We start from the raw sequence: 14108 nt of genomic DNA on the forward strand, positions 1-14108 counted from the left end.
AGAATTTTTTTCCCTTCAATTTAACCGCTAGTTCAATTGAAATAACATGTCCTAGCGAGATGAGTAATCCAGATGCAATACATGGTTGTTATGTCAAGAACATGTATGGATTTACTTCCCCTCCAATCCCGCACAGCCTTCCCTGTCTTCTTTACCCTTCCTCAAGATCTCTTCTTTGCTTGCAAAACCAGGTGTGCCCATCGATGCCTAGTTGTAGATATAACTATGGAGGTGATTTTTACCATATTTTGTTTGCTCCTCAAGCATTCACTCCAATATTCGGCAATTTCTGGAATAGCAGGAGAAATAGTCTCTTTCTTTTGAGAGCGAGTCGCAGAGAGTCTCCTTATGAAGTTCTAGGTGTGTCGCCTTCTGCATCTCCTGATGAAATCAAAAGGGCTTATAGGAAACTTGCCTTGAAGTATCATCCTGATGTTAATAAGGAGGTACGTAGTCCTTAAGTGTCGACTCCTATTTCTTTTATTGGAAGTTCAGTAAAATTTTGGTGCATTAAGCTCCAATTTGTATAGAATTTAATTGGGTTTATCTAGTTTGCTTAGTTTTGTCTGGTTTATTTTGGCTTAGTTATTGATTATATTGAATCTTGAGGATATTGGATCTGATTTATGTAAAGTTTCGTTCTTTCTTTGAATTACATTCCTTGCAAGAGTGGGGAAGTTGTTGGAGGTTCTTTTGTTTAAGGGAAAATCTCTAGTGTAGTGGTTTATCGAGCATTTAATGCAAAAGCCTTGTTAACCTGGGGTAAATTTAAGGATCTTTTAAGCACTTCCTTCATGATAAGAAGGATATTAAGACGAATTTGGAGGAAATCAATTCCACAATACCAGTCCTCGTTATAAAAGGAATTTTCGAAATCCTGGCCATGTTTTGCATTCATATGTCCACAGAAACTGCATTCATGACCTTTTTAATGCAGAATCTGAAATGGGTATGTTAATTTGGACTGAATTTGATCTATTCTCATGAAGCAATAACTGATCACTCTTCAGATATAGAGGCAAGTAACCATTTTTGTCCATAGGTCACTTTTATTAAAATTCTAAACCATTTCTAACGTTTGGCCTTTGTTATTCGTTCTCTCTCTTTCAAAAATTTTGGGAGACAGAAAAATGCTCAGGATAAATTTATGAGGATTAAGCATGCATACAATACATTGCTGAACTCTGAATCTTGGAGGAAGTATGATGCTGGAAATTCATCTGGTTTTTCATACTCTGGCACCGAAAGAAGTCAAAGCTGGAATGCCCAAAATGAAGAAGAGTTCTATGGATTTGGTAAACTAATAAACCTACAAAAACCTTTTATTCAACTTGTAAAGAACTTATTTGCTTACTGAGTTAAAAGCTCTTTTCCACTTGTTATTTATTTGCATTACTTTTTTTTGCCATTATTTTCACCCTTTGATGGTGTATTCTGGGATTATGTCAAACTTGACTCTTCCCGATCATTGAACTAAAAAGAAATGCTCGGATATATGTTTGGTCACCAACCTGAACCAAATTATGATCAAGGAGAACCTGAAATGTAATACTTGGTTAAAACTCATGGCCTTTTTTTTGCTCTTCTGCATATGGTTTTTTTGGCTAATCTCTTCAGTTTAATAGACCATGTCATTAGAACCTAATCTATCACTCTGTTGTTACGTATGTTAGATTTGTAACATAAAAATACTTCCCATATGAGGGTAGGCAGACACAGCTGACATGTCATGTTCTCAAATATCTGATAGCCTTATTTACATAGGTGAAATGTCCTAGAATTAGTAGTTTCTTTGCCATGTTCTTGCATTCTCTTAAAATTTCTTTCATGCATCCTTTGTGGGTAACTTATGGAAATTATTTTGTTTTCTTCTGAAGGCTTTATTAGGAGTTAGGTTCACTTGTTCTTATGTTTAACCGCTTTATGCTGCAGGTGATTTTTTGAGAGATGTTCAGATAGCAATAGGTAGTTTGTACTGTCTATGAGATAGGACAATGATCATACTTTTTTTCCTTTTCCTGTTTCAAGAAGTTGCTGGGCATCTTTTCATTCACCTTCACATTGCCAGTACATCCTAGTTCCTTATAGTTCTCTGAGTCTGCTATTGGTGTTACAGGGGACTTATTTAGAGATCTCCAAGAAGAATTTCAGAATTGGGAAGCCAGTACTTCATCACAAGGGAAACCAAAGAGCCTATGGGAGGAATTAGCGGTATGCCTGTGGTATCTTCTGTACTTGTAATCAGTAGCTTACCCATTTACTCACACTTGAGCTACATGGATTAGTCACTAGACATTTGTGTAAATAACAAGGGACTCTCAGAGGGAATGTAGCCTCACCTTCTGTGTATTTTCACTCTTTGCAGGAAATTGGAGAAGAATTTGTGGAATTTCTAGAGAAGGAGCTTAACATAACAGATACAGAGTTTGAAGCAAATGATTATGGACCTCAAAAGGACAGTTCATTTTCTGCTTCTGAGACGGAGAGAAAAGGAGGTGTTCAAAATGAAGGTAGCAAGGGTAGCGGCATTAAAGATAATATTGATGAAATTGAAGCTACTCTTGCAAAGCTTAAGAAGGAATTGGGATTGTAGCAAGGAAATGCGGCCCAGCATTGATCTCATAATGGAATTTGGAAGTTAGAGGAAAGGGCAAAGCATTAGCATACCATCGTAAAAAACATAATCAGAAATAGTTGATTGGAGTTGATACCAAAAAAAAATCTCATCGGTTGACCATCTTGGTACAGTTCTGGAAGCAGGCAACCTCATCGCTGTGTGAGGTGCTAAAAATGTTCATGTCATCGTGTTAAGTTTTGGGAGGAGTGGTGTTCATATTTTTCCAATATTTGGTCACGTAAGTCCTGAGATTGTTGAACTGAAGATGTGATTCAAAGGTAGGGCTGCAGGTATTCCTGAATTTGATGTACGAACGTTTTACTTTCAAACAAGAGCAGTGAACACGAGTTACGCATGTTGCAAATCCTTGAGAGTCGTCATTAATTTTATTTTTCTTTTTTACGTTGTTGATAGCCTGGGAAATTAACAACCCAACTAAAAATTCCAAACCAAATTTGAGGCTGTGGTATAGTTATTGAAATTAGTTCTGGCCTGAGCAGAACTGCAAAAGATCGTCACTTGATAACATAATTTTGCCATCAAATCATGCGACGGATAGGGTATACAAGTGGAAATTATCTTTTCTCTAAACGAGTCATGTCAGTTTTGAGCCTGCTAAGACTACTTCTCAGCTCGCCCCGGGCAGCCATTAGTGACCGAAAATGCTCAGTTCAGATAAATAATTCAAACATTCAACAAAAATGAAAATGTTCTTCAGCTTTCAAAGCCAAAGCAACTAAATAAACAAAACAAAAGTTTAAAAATACTTCGGAGAAAATTAAATCACTTTATTATAAAAATTTATTCAGTTTTGCACAACCAAATATAAACCAACATGCTCAGAAAGACAATCCCAAGGAATAACACGAAACAATTTAGACATCATAAACTTCTTACCCTCTCTCATCTCTTCTAGGACCAGATCTAAAAGAAAAACTATACCAACCAAAACCTACTGGAAAGAGCCGCTTATATTAAAACATACATCTAGTTCTATGGATCTCATAAAATTTCAGTCAATCAAGAATTCCGGTAGTTTCTTCCAAAAACCTAATGGCCAAAATGCACCTAGCAAATCTATGTAACTGACTGCCTTTCAATATCTTTCCCCAAACCGAAAGAACAATGATCCAGTACCAGTATTATGATCAACAGCATACTCTGCACGCACCAAACCCAGCTTGACACCAACACCATATGATGAACCATGACCCATTCTCCTGTAGACCTCTGTTGGGTTCCCCTTGACATCCTTAGAAGTTCCCAGATCATTTCCATGCTCTGCAAATGCATACAAGTGCGTATTTCTCACAGGTATCCGTATTTCAGCTCCAAGCTGCAGCCAACATTGAAAAAAAGAAAATCAAATGTTTGTCTGCAATTGGCATAATGGAGATGAAAAGCACCATAGTTTCCATGGATAAATAAGTAGTTCTTGTCATGGTTTTAAAGATCTCTCTATCTCCATGCAAACAACCACCGCCGCACCCCACCACAAAAAAAAAAAAGGATGCAAGACTATACCAGACACTAATTTGTCTCCGGTAATTCTTACCTCAATGATGTTTCTAGCTGCTCCCAATTCACCCATATTGTAGCCTCTCACAGAATAAGGTCCCCCAAGGGTAAAAGCATCATAACTTGGAAGATCTCCTACACAACCGCCATAATGACCATGCAGGACTAGTACGGGTGGTGGTGATTTACCAGCACCTTCCTCCACTTGCTTCAACTGTACAAATCGCGTGATGGTTAGTTGGTGACGGTTAAAGAACGGAAACTTGCTGCCAATTCCAAGGCCTTGGTCCACCTGCAAATAAATAAAATATTTGGGAGCTGAGATAGGTAAATATTATTGTACAGGATTGAAAACCCACAGCAAAAAAATCTGCAAATAATCACCAAATTATTACAGCACATAATATCTACTACACTTGGAGAAAGCAACTAAGACCTAAGTGCTTCATGTTTTTTGTCCAACATCAATACTTGATAGGGAAATATCAAACATATGAAAAAACAAATGCAGTTCAAGAAGCATAGGAAATGCATACAGCAGCAGCAGCTTACATTTTAAAAACACTATTCTCTCTCAAAAATATCAATGCTTGCAACCTAGAAATTTAATTTTTTTTTTAAAAAAAAAGGACGTAATCTGGCACTTGGATCCTGATTCTGAACATTAAGGCTCATGAAAGATTGATTTTTTTAAGAGAATAATTAAGACAACAGGCAAATGCTTCCTTGCCTAAGCATGATTGAACCTTTTACTTTCCTCACCTCACTATGTCAATCAAAAAGAGAAAAACTGATGCAAGAGGGGTATTCAACTCAGAAGATTATATGATCAACCATTCAACCTCACTAATTAGCATAAAACTAGCTCCAGAACAAACTTATAATTATCAGAACATGAGCTAACCTGAAACACATTCCTCTCACCAACTATAGCTCCATTTATGAATTTGGTGTTATCACGTGTGATATTTGCTTGTAGAAATGCCATTCGGTCAATGCCGGTACCACTGAGGGTTGTTGGAGGCCCATCTGCACTAATTCCACCACTTGGCAACACTCTTTGACCATGAGCAGAGATATGACTGCTTTCATCACGTGTTGTTATCTCTTCCATCACAATTCCATAAGTGAATTTACTCTGGCGGGTGAAATTCTGTTCCACACATATTAATAAGCATGCAATAAGAAAACACTCAATAGAATTCAAAGACTTCTCAAACAACAGTGGACATAGAAGAGGCAATGACAATCACCTCTGTAATGTTAGCTTTGAAGCCAGCACGATCAACCCATATAGGAGGGACTTCATCCACTCCCGGCCCACCAGTGAAGACTGGACTTAGTTTCCTGCTGTTAAAGCAGCTTGCACGGAGAGTACGGTTGCGTGGATTATATACACCATCCAAATATGGATGAACATACTCAAGCTTAAAAGCAAGATCATCCTGGTTATAAGATTAAACATGGAAATTTTCAAATGAAAAATTATTAAGGAAAAAATAATAAATCATCCCTAAGCATTATTGAGGAACAACAACATATAAATTTAGGTGAAATTACCTGAGGCAAGAAGAAATTGCTGGTGGTTATTGAACCAAGAATGGATCGATTCAGCCCTTTGATATTCCGATGTTCAAAAGAAACAGTTCCACCCGGCTGGAATGAAGCCTAAACAGGAATGGTATAACATTTAATTATGGTATTGAAGCTCCAAATATCTATTGATTAGCAAAGTCAAAACAAATAACTTGATATACATACCAATGTGGGACGCCCTCCACGTCCAGGAACAATACTCCACTCAGTGCTAACTTCAGCTGATTTTGGCTCTAGTTCTTTAAGTTTAATCTCAACAATTATTCCTCCCTCATTCTTCTCATCAGGCCTTGGATTCACCTCAATATTCGAAAATAAGGCCAATGAGTTTATGTTCCTGAGAGCTTGTTTCCCAGCTTCAATGTTAAAAACTTGACCTTTTCGAAGCTACATATCAACAATTAAAACACAATATTAAAACAGTCCATAAAGCTTTTGGAGCTGAGGATATAAATGAACAATTAACCACCATTGAGTTGCTAGAGCAGAACTACAAACTAACAACAAATGACTCCTTCAAGTTTGCGACTAAACACAAATATTAATTATTAATATCTATCGATTACAATAACAGTGCACTTACATCACATGCTATTACTGTGAAATTGAACATTTGAAAAAACAGCCAATCATCCATCAAATATTATGTTTTATGCATGCATGCGCTTTAGACTAAATAACGTTTGCTTTCTATTGTTAAAATGTATCCGCTTAATCATTGACAAAATCTTATAGAACTGAACTAATCATCACCACTTTCCTGTGGTTGAAATGTGTCCTTAGCTTTACTCGCTTATTGTTTTGTCATCTGGTTGTATTTACATCTTTTGCTGAACATGGAAATTATGCTAATTCAACCATCGAACCAAATCAGACATAACATAAAATTGAGACCTATATTCTACCTTAAACTCATGTCAGAACACAAAAACAGACAAACAGTCATCTAATATCTCATTAATCAGGCATACACACACACACACACACACACACACACACAAAAAAGCATTTTGAACTCACCTGTTTGGGCAATTCTCTCTTGACAACAGAAAGCTGTGTGTTCCCTTCGACAACATTCCCAAGCTTATCTAGGAACTGAATGACCAACTGGGTAATATCCCCTTCCACCACCTCACAGACCACCTCCTTGGTATTCAAATTCCCAAAATTCACAACCTGAGCACACGCATAACCTTCATCATGGTACCATTTCTGCACTCTATCCCTAATCTTCTGCAACAACCTTGCGCTAACCTTCCCCTGGTCTCTCAGCATCTGAAGCACCTCCGTCCGCACCGCCATCGGTAACAAACACGGCCTCGCCTTCTCTATCCTCCTCTTGTAATCCTTCTCCTGACTCCTGTAATACTCCAGCTTCTCTTTGTCGGTCATATCTGGATCCATTTCAATGGGTTTCGATTGCGTCATTAATCCTACATTGATGCACCTAAACTTATCAGCTGATTGCCAGGTGCTTTCTGCAAATGATATAGTTATGCCTAGGGTTCCGTCTGGATTAGTTTTTCCTTCAATGTCTACTTTCTCAAACATTCCGCAAGTCGCTAGCGTTTCGAGCTCCTTCTGGAGCTGTGCTTTGGTGTAAATTCCACCAGGTCGTAGAGAGACCATCTCAAAGAAGGAGTCTTCAGTGCCCACGGTAGCCCATCGCCGCCGATCGAAGAAGAGGATTTCTGAAATTTTGTACTTCTTGAAGCCACTCAGTTTATTTAGCTGAACCACAATGTTGGCTGGAAGACCATGTGAATCCCACTCCTGTGACTCTGACTGCGACTCGTCCGCAACTGCCGGCGCCGGAGAAAACAGTCTCTTCCAGAACTCTCCTCCCTCACCAAAACCATCTCCTCGTCCACCTCCACCTTCACCGCCACCTCCGAACCAATCGCCGCCATTATTACCGCCGAAGTTGCGAGGGCCGTAGTTAATAATTGGGGTGAGTCGGAGGAGGAGAGTGGCGACGGAAGCGCCAGCGCCAGCGCCAGCAAGGGTTAGAGGCTTTGACAAGGATTTAAGGATGGAATTGTGTGAATTGGAATTACGGGGTGTAGGGTTTTGAAAGGATGAAGGTAAGGAAGAAGAGGAGGAAAGATCGCATTTGAAGGAGAAAGCACGTGAGGGGGCGGTGGCACTAGCACATGACTTGCGGCGGGGGGATAAGGACGAAGAGGAGGAGAGTGGAGCGTTGGCTATGAGGTTGGTGGGTGCTGCCAAAGAGTACATGGCTCTATGGAGGGATAAGGAGGAGGAAGGATAAATGTAGACAATGAGAAATGGGGTTTAGCAGTCGACTGGTAAGGAGAAGAGTAGTTGGGTTTGGGGCAACTGAGATTTATGGACGCACCCAGGTTGAGCCTCGGTTGAACCCGTGGGTTGGGTTTGTCTGCTCCCGCATATGAGCCTTGGACAGAGGCGAGATTTTCAATGTTGTAATTAGGTCTAGAATCAAGTTATTTACTCGATCGACCGAATTTTAATAAATGAATTTGGATAATTTATAATTAAATTTGAATTACCTGTATTCAATAAATAATACACGTGAAGAATCATATATATATATATATCTCTCTCTAATAGTTTAGAGAGAGAATTTTCTCTCGGATGGGCTTACCTTTGGGACCTCGGTCTCGTTTTCTGCCGCGATCTTCGTTATCCAGTATAATATATTGGATATTTACTATTTAAATTTATTTATATAAATAATTAATTAAATATTTACATAATCTCTTCATTAAAAAAAATAGTTCACATTTTTTTTAGCGTCTTATAATAATAGTTTTTTTTTCTTTTTCAGAAATATATATATTTTTGAGTTTATAATTATACCACCATGTAATTAGACTTTAGAATAATTAATAACTTTTATTAAAAAAATACAGTAAATAATTCATTTATTATAATTTTTTATAACAATATAAAAAAAATAAAATTTATTATTAATTTTTCACTCATTTAATTTAATACTATTTTAAGCTCTTTATGAGACTAAATTGATGTTTTAGCCAATAATAACAACAATTCTCTATATTTATCTTATATTCAATGCAGTCCGAGCAATATTAAAATTTTACATGAAAGGAATTTTAATTAAATTATAATAACTAAAATTTTTAACTTATGTGTAAAAAGTAAAGTGAACTATTTTTTTGGACAAAGAGAGTACATAATTAATATTTATATTAAATATTTATATTCATGTGTCTTGTTAAAAGGTGTCTGCGTTCTATATTTATTTATGTAGTATGCTATTAATCAATTAAAAAAATAATTAATTAAATATAAAATATATTTCTATAATAATATTTATATTATATATATATATATTATATTTTAAACAAGTAAATTTAAATATTTTATAAAATTATTAAATTTTTAAAATATAAATTATTAATTAAAAATATTTTTATATAAATTATTAATTAAACTATATAAAATTAAAATAAACTAAATATTAGGATATAATAACGTGAATATTAATTAAATTCGATAATTTTCATAAATATTTTACCAATTATCATTCCTAATCACATCACCTTAAATTTTCAACTTCAACTGATGTTATTTTTAGTTTGAATATTTTATAATTTTGCTCTGAAATTTTTCTAAAAAATTACAAATTAATTTCTTTTTTAAATTTAAAATAATATTAGAGCTTAAATTCATTATATTAATAAAATATTCTCTTCATTTAAAATTAAACTCAATTTCATATTAACCAATACTTAATATAAATTAAATTGTAAAGTATTTTTTAATTCCTATATTAATCACCCACAAATTCACATTTTCTCTCTATCCCACGACTCGTAATTTCCCCTTTTGATGTTCTCGTGAGCTACTGCCTCATTATCATATTACTTTCTTTGTCCTATTTCAAGTAATATTTTAGAAATTTTTTTTTTCTCACTTTCATTGTTATTTTAAAAAATTAAGAAAGTATATTTTTTTTAATTTTTCTTTTTTATATTACGATTTCCAATGTTTTTATCTATTATTATCACCTTTTTGTATTCAAATTACGTTAAAGGAGTATTTTAGTTAATTATTAATTTTCTTTTTATAAAAATAAAATTATTTATTTTTTTTTAATTATTTTATAAAAATCTTAAAAAAATACTTGAAAAGGGATAAAGATAGTATTTATTAATTTTTTTAATTAGTTTTTTTTTTTGAAAATTTTAATTAGTTTTAATAATTATATAGGCGTCTCTTTTTCTATTTTTTACTAAAAAAAGAGGATTTAATAAAATATTGAATAAAATTAATAATATTGAATTCATGAGAGTATATTTTATATCCGTTTTATTATTCATATAAGAACAATTCTTTTAATATTTTTGACTATCATTTTTAATAATATATTTTTCAAAGATCCTAATAATTTGGTCATAGTTGAGGAGAGAGACTTTAACAAGATATTTTTCTTCTCATCAAAGTTTAACTACTGTAGTAAAGTTATTGTGTTTTGTTAGTAGGTCATTCCTAATTTTTAAATTACTTATTTTATAGATAAATATTAATATTTTATTTTATTAAAATTTTAAAAAAATATTTGAAATTTTTTAAATTTTAGAAATAGAGTTTGATTTTTTAAAATTAATAAATTTTATTAATTTTTACAAATTAATTTAAAGATCACGTGGTAAAACTAAAAATATATTTAGACTCTAGTAGTTTTAATGAGTTTTCTATAATTTTTTTGAAATTTTTAGGTATCATTTTTTGTCTCAAGACAGAGTAAAAATTTAATTTTGGGTATTCTGAATCGGACCAGCCGAATCGAACCGGACCGAATTGATCGAATCGGATTGGTGTTCTTCTTCTCTCTCCCTTGCGCGCTCGACCTCCTCCCTTCCCTCTCATTTTTCTCTCTCCTCCCTCCTCCCCTTGTCTGTCAACCACCACCCCAACCTTCCCCGGTCAGCGGCGCATCTCCAGGACACCTCCCTGTCACCGGCTGACGCTCTAGCTGGCCAGAAAATTAGGGCAAAGCTCCCCCTGCGTTCGCGCACGCTGTTTGACTTTCAAGGCCGATTCTGGCCGATTCGGCCACCAATTGAATCTGGTCTTATTTCAAAACCCATCTACACCTCGAGAGCTTTTCATAGATACTAAAAACACAAAAATCCATTGAGCAGTTTGTTCAATTTTTGTCCGAAAAGTTTTTAACCCATTTTGATTTTTGAGCTAGATTTTTTGCAAACCGTGAACTCCACAAAAAATTCGAGAGTACCGGAGTGCTCCCCTCTATGAGAGCCTCGTGGCAATACCCATTTCAAAATTTTCTGACACCGTTTTTTGGTGAGTTACAAGAAACTTTGCAATGTTTTTCCGAGCATTAAATGAGCTTAATAAATTTCATAAAAATTATATACTAACTCCCATGTTATGGGCTTCACGTAGGTATATTCGATTCACGAAAATTCGACTATCGATCGAATCTGCATTTTCAAGCCGAACAAATAGGTGGCCGAAGCTACTTCAGAACTAGGTCAAGATTATAGGCTACCCTATAGTTTTCAAACGTCCCAAATGCGTTTCCAGTATCATAATTGGCGTAGGTAAGCCCAAACCCTAAGTTTCTTTAATTATTTAGTTTCGGATTTATATTAAAAATTCATAAAATATTCGTTGGTAGTTAGAAAATTATAATTTTTTTTGTATTAGCTTAGTAATATTGCTAAGGGCCGCGGAACAAAATTTTAGAATTTTTAGAGCTCATTGAGTAGTTTTTGTAAAAGGGTTAGTTGTAGGGATTAAATTATAATTTTTCAAAATCATGATTTATTGACTACTTGAATGGGCCTAGGAGGGGTCATGTGATGTGATTGAGATATGGTTGTGTGACTTTGTGGATATAAAAGTGTATTTTTAAGTCATTTTGCAGGTTGGGTGGGTCCTAGTTATAGGAAGAACTCTGCCAGATTTTCGGTATAACTTAGGGTGTCTTTGATTCTTTTCAAGCTTGTATTGAGTCAATTATATTAAACAATTGTAATGTAATTATCAGGTGAGCCGAGACAACCTTCCTCCTCCACCCAGCCACCACAGTGATCTCGGTTTACGTTTATGAGCAAAATATTAATTTTAATTATAATTTCAATATTATTATATGTTCAGGCATGCCTATGCATCACGTATAAATATATATTTATGTAGTTAAATACTAGACACGTTTTATATTGCATCTTTAGTTAATAAAATGCTATGGATGTTGTTTTATGGTAATTTGGAGTAGTGCGCGTGTGGTGTGTGATATTAAATATGGACAGGACGGGTAGACGCGGCTGGAGCTTGACTCGTTGAGACCCCACTTATTTTATGGATAAGTCAGGGTAGGCACAGCTCGAGATGATCTTGCTAGCCCTCGCATTTAGTCAATGAAGAGAAAGTCCGGCTTGAGATGTACTCGTTGACATAGGTTAGATTGAGAGAGCTGTATAGGGAATTAGCTCTCATATACGTATTATTTGAATATTATATGGGTGTGTGAGTGCTCCAAATTACCTTTTTGTTGTTTATAATGTGATTTGTATGAAAATTATGAAGGTGTTACATTTCACTCTTTATGATGCATTAGCTTTAGATAACTACAGAAATTGTGCTTAAAATCGGTATTTTACTCTCTGAGTCAAACACTACTCTTGTTCACCTATTTTTCCAGGATACATGAAGTCATTTATTGAATTTAACCTGCTCTCTTCTTCACAAGTCTATTATCGGCATTTAATTGTATTTTGTCATTTTATTCTATTATAGAACTCTGCATGTATTATTATTATTAGTGATGTATTTATTTGGATCTGTTATGCATGTATTAACTGAAATTGTAAGCATCATATATGAGTATACATGGATGATTATTGGGTTGGATGAGGGAGCTGAGCTCCCATTTGATTTTATGACATGATGAATATGTGGAGGGTGAGCTGAGCTCCACAAATTGATATATATTGTACTTACAAGTTAGGTGGGTCAAAAACTTTCTGTTGGGTGGTCCCTATTATGGCCGGATTATGTCCGATTGATTTTTTGAAATTAGACTCAATATGAGCCTTAAGATTGAGTTAAAAATAGTTAAGCTTACTATGGGCCTCGAGAGCTTTAGGCTAGCTTAGGCCCATAGGTTAGGTCGTGACAGTCAATAGCTAAGAAAAATATAGATGGAAGAGAAAGCGGAAAAGATACAAAGAAGGGGAGGGAGAGAATATGAGAACTTATGTATTTTTTTACTTTAATTGAGTCATTTTTAAAAATCAATTGTAAATTTAATTATTGTCTAATTTACATAACATATTAAATGGTATTCATTCTAAAAATATATATATATATAAGATATATTTAAAAATAAAATAATCATTATTCCTATACACCAATCGTCATTAAAAATTTATTAAACAATTAATTTTTTTAATATTAGCTATTAATTATCACTAAGAAATGAATCAAATAAATTTATAAAGATCTAAAAAAATTCGTCAATTTAATTTAATGATTTTATTTTTAATAGAATTTTTATTTTAATTTGCATCTTTCAAATAAAGTTTGATTGAAATCGATAAAACTAAATTATCAAATTAAATAATAAATTGATCAAAATTTTCAATTTTTTTATTATTAATAGGCTTTTTTTTTCATAAATAAATTTAAAAAATTGAGATAAAACAATAAAGGGTTGTTTTATTCACCTTTTATATGTAACTGATAGCTAATAAATATCAAACAAATAAACTAAAGTGTTTAGCAATATAAAAAAAAAAGAATTGATAATTGATATGATACTTATTAATTATAGTTTGTATCATATCTATTTTTAGAACTATTTTATATTAGTTGATATCTAATTTATTTTTATTTTTTATTTAAATTATATTATCCTGTAAGTTGAAAATTAATATTATTAATGTTTTTTGCCTTTAATTTTTTTTTCATTTATAATCTTAACCTTAATTAGAGAATTATTGTTTTGATAAGATTTTTTTTTTTATTAATAATAGAAAATATAACTTAAAATTATAAAGTTTTCATTCTTTATCAAAAATAAAAATATTTTATTATTTTATAACTATATTTTTCAAATTATTTAATTATTTTTTTAAAAAGTAATTATTTTTTATTTTAATAATATAATATATTATTATATTATATATTTATTTTAAAAATTTATAATTTAATAATAAAAATAAATTATATAATATATACCCTTATTACTTATTAATAATAATAATTAAATAAAATTTTATTAAATATTTAATATAAATTAATTATCATAAATTATTAATTATTAATCAACAGTAATAATTATTAAGTCAGCCGCACTCAAAAGTTAAACAAAAAAATGTCTTAAATAATTATGTATTTA

General features: G+C 33.2%; 2 protein-coding genes across 3 annotated transcripts; one reads left to right on the top strand and one right to left on the bottom strand.

The window, feature by feature from the left end:
* Nucleotides 1-3019, top strand: LOC110636978 (uncharacterized). Of its 2 annotated transcripts, XM_021786887.2 has the most exons (5): nt 1-446; nt 1127-1295; nt 1933-1965; nt 2117-2211; nt 2366-2595. In XM_021786887.2, exons 1-5 carry the CDS (start codon nt 60-62, stop codon nt 2591-2593), a joined length of 912 nt encoding a protein of 303 aa, XP_021642579.2. In that variant the 5' UTR covers nt 1-59; the 3' UTR covers nt 2594-2595. The 2 variants fall into 2 exon arrangements, with proteins under 2 accessions (XP_021642579.2, XP_021642580.2); XM_021786888.2 differs by lacking the exon at nt 1933-1965 and having other exon boundaries at nt 2366-3019.
* Nucleotides 3020-3384: 365 nt separating this feature from the next.
* On the bottom strand, nt 3385-8396 carry LOC110636930 (protein TOC75-3, chloroplastic). Its single transcript, XM_021786827.2, has 7 exons — nt 6752-8396; nt 5897-6118; nt 5696-5803; nt 5389-5580; nt 5040-5288; nt 4173-4427; nt 3385-3953 (listed from the first exon to the last, which is right to left on the bottom strand). Exons 1-7 carry the CDS (start codon nt 7967-7969, stop codon nt 3714-3716), a joined length of 2484 nt encoding a protein of 827 aa, XP_021642519.2. The 5' UTR covers nt 7970-8396; the 3' UTR covers nt 3385-3713.
* Nucleotides 8397-14108: the final 5712 nt, after the last annotated feature.

Source organism: Hevea brasiliensis, chromosome 9 (assembly GCF_030052815.1).
Source record: "Hevea brasiliensis isolate MT/VB/25A 57/8 chromosome 9, ASM3005281v1, whole genome shotgun sequence".
NCBI classification, from domain to species: domain Eukaryota; kingdom Viridiplantae; phylum Streptophyta; class Magnoliopsida; order Malpighiales; family Euphorbiaceae; genus Hevea; species Hevea brasiliensis.

What these genes read in the sequence shown, in the direction of transcription:
- LOC110636978 (XM_021786887.2), top strand. Translation starts at nt 60, where the DNA reads ATGAGTAATCCAGATGCAATACATGGTTGTTATGTCAAGAACATGTAT. An exon ending in ATCCTGATGTTAATAAGGAG is followed by an intron (nt 447 to 1,126) that starts GTACGTAGTCCT and finishes TTTGGGAGACAG; the next exon opens with AAAAATGCTCAGGATAAATT. An exon ending in AGATGTTCAGATAGCAATAG is followed by an intron (nt 1,966 to 2,116) that starts GTAGTTTGTACT and finishes TTGGTGTTACAG; the next exon opens with GGGACTTATTTAGAGATCTC.
- LOC110636930 (XM_021786827.2), bottom strand. Translation starts at nt 7,969, where the DNA reads ATGTACTCTTTGGCAGCACCCACCAACCTCATAGCCAACGCTCCACTC. An exon ending in GCAATTTCTTCTTGCCTCAG is followed by an intron (nt 5,581 to 5,695) that starts GTAATTTCACCT and finishes TCTTATAACCAG; the next exon opens with GATGATCTTGCTTTTAAGCT. An exon ending in CAGCTAGAAACATCATTGAG is followed by an intron (nt 3,954 to 4,172) that starts GTAAGAATTACC and finishes TGTTGGCTGCAG; the next exon opens with CTTGGAGCTGAAATACGGAT.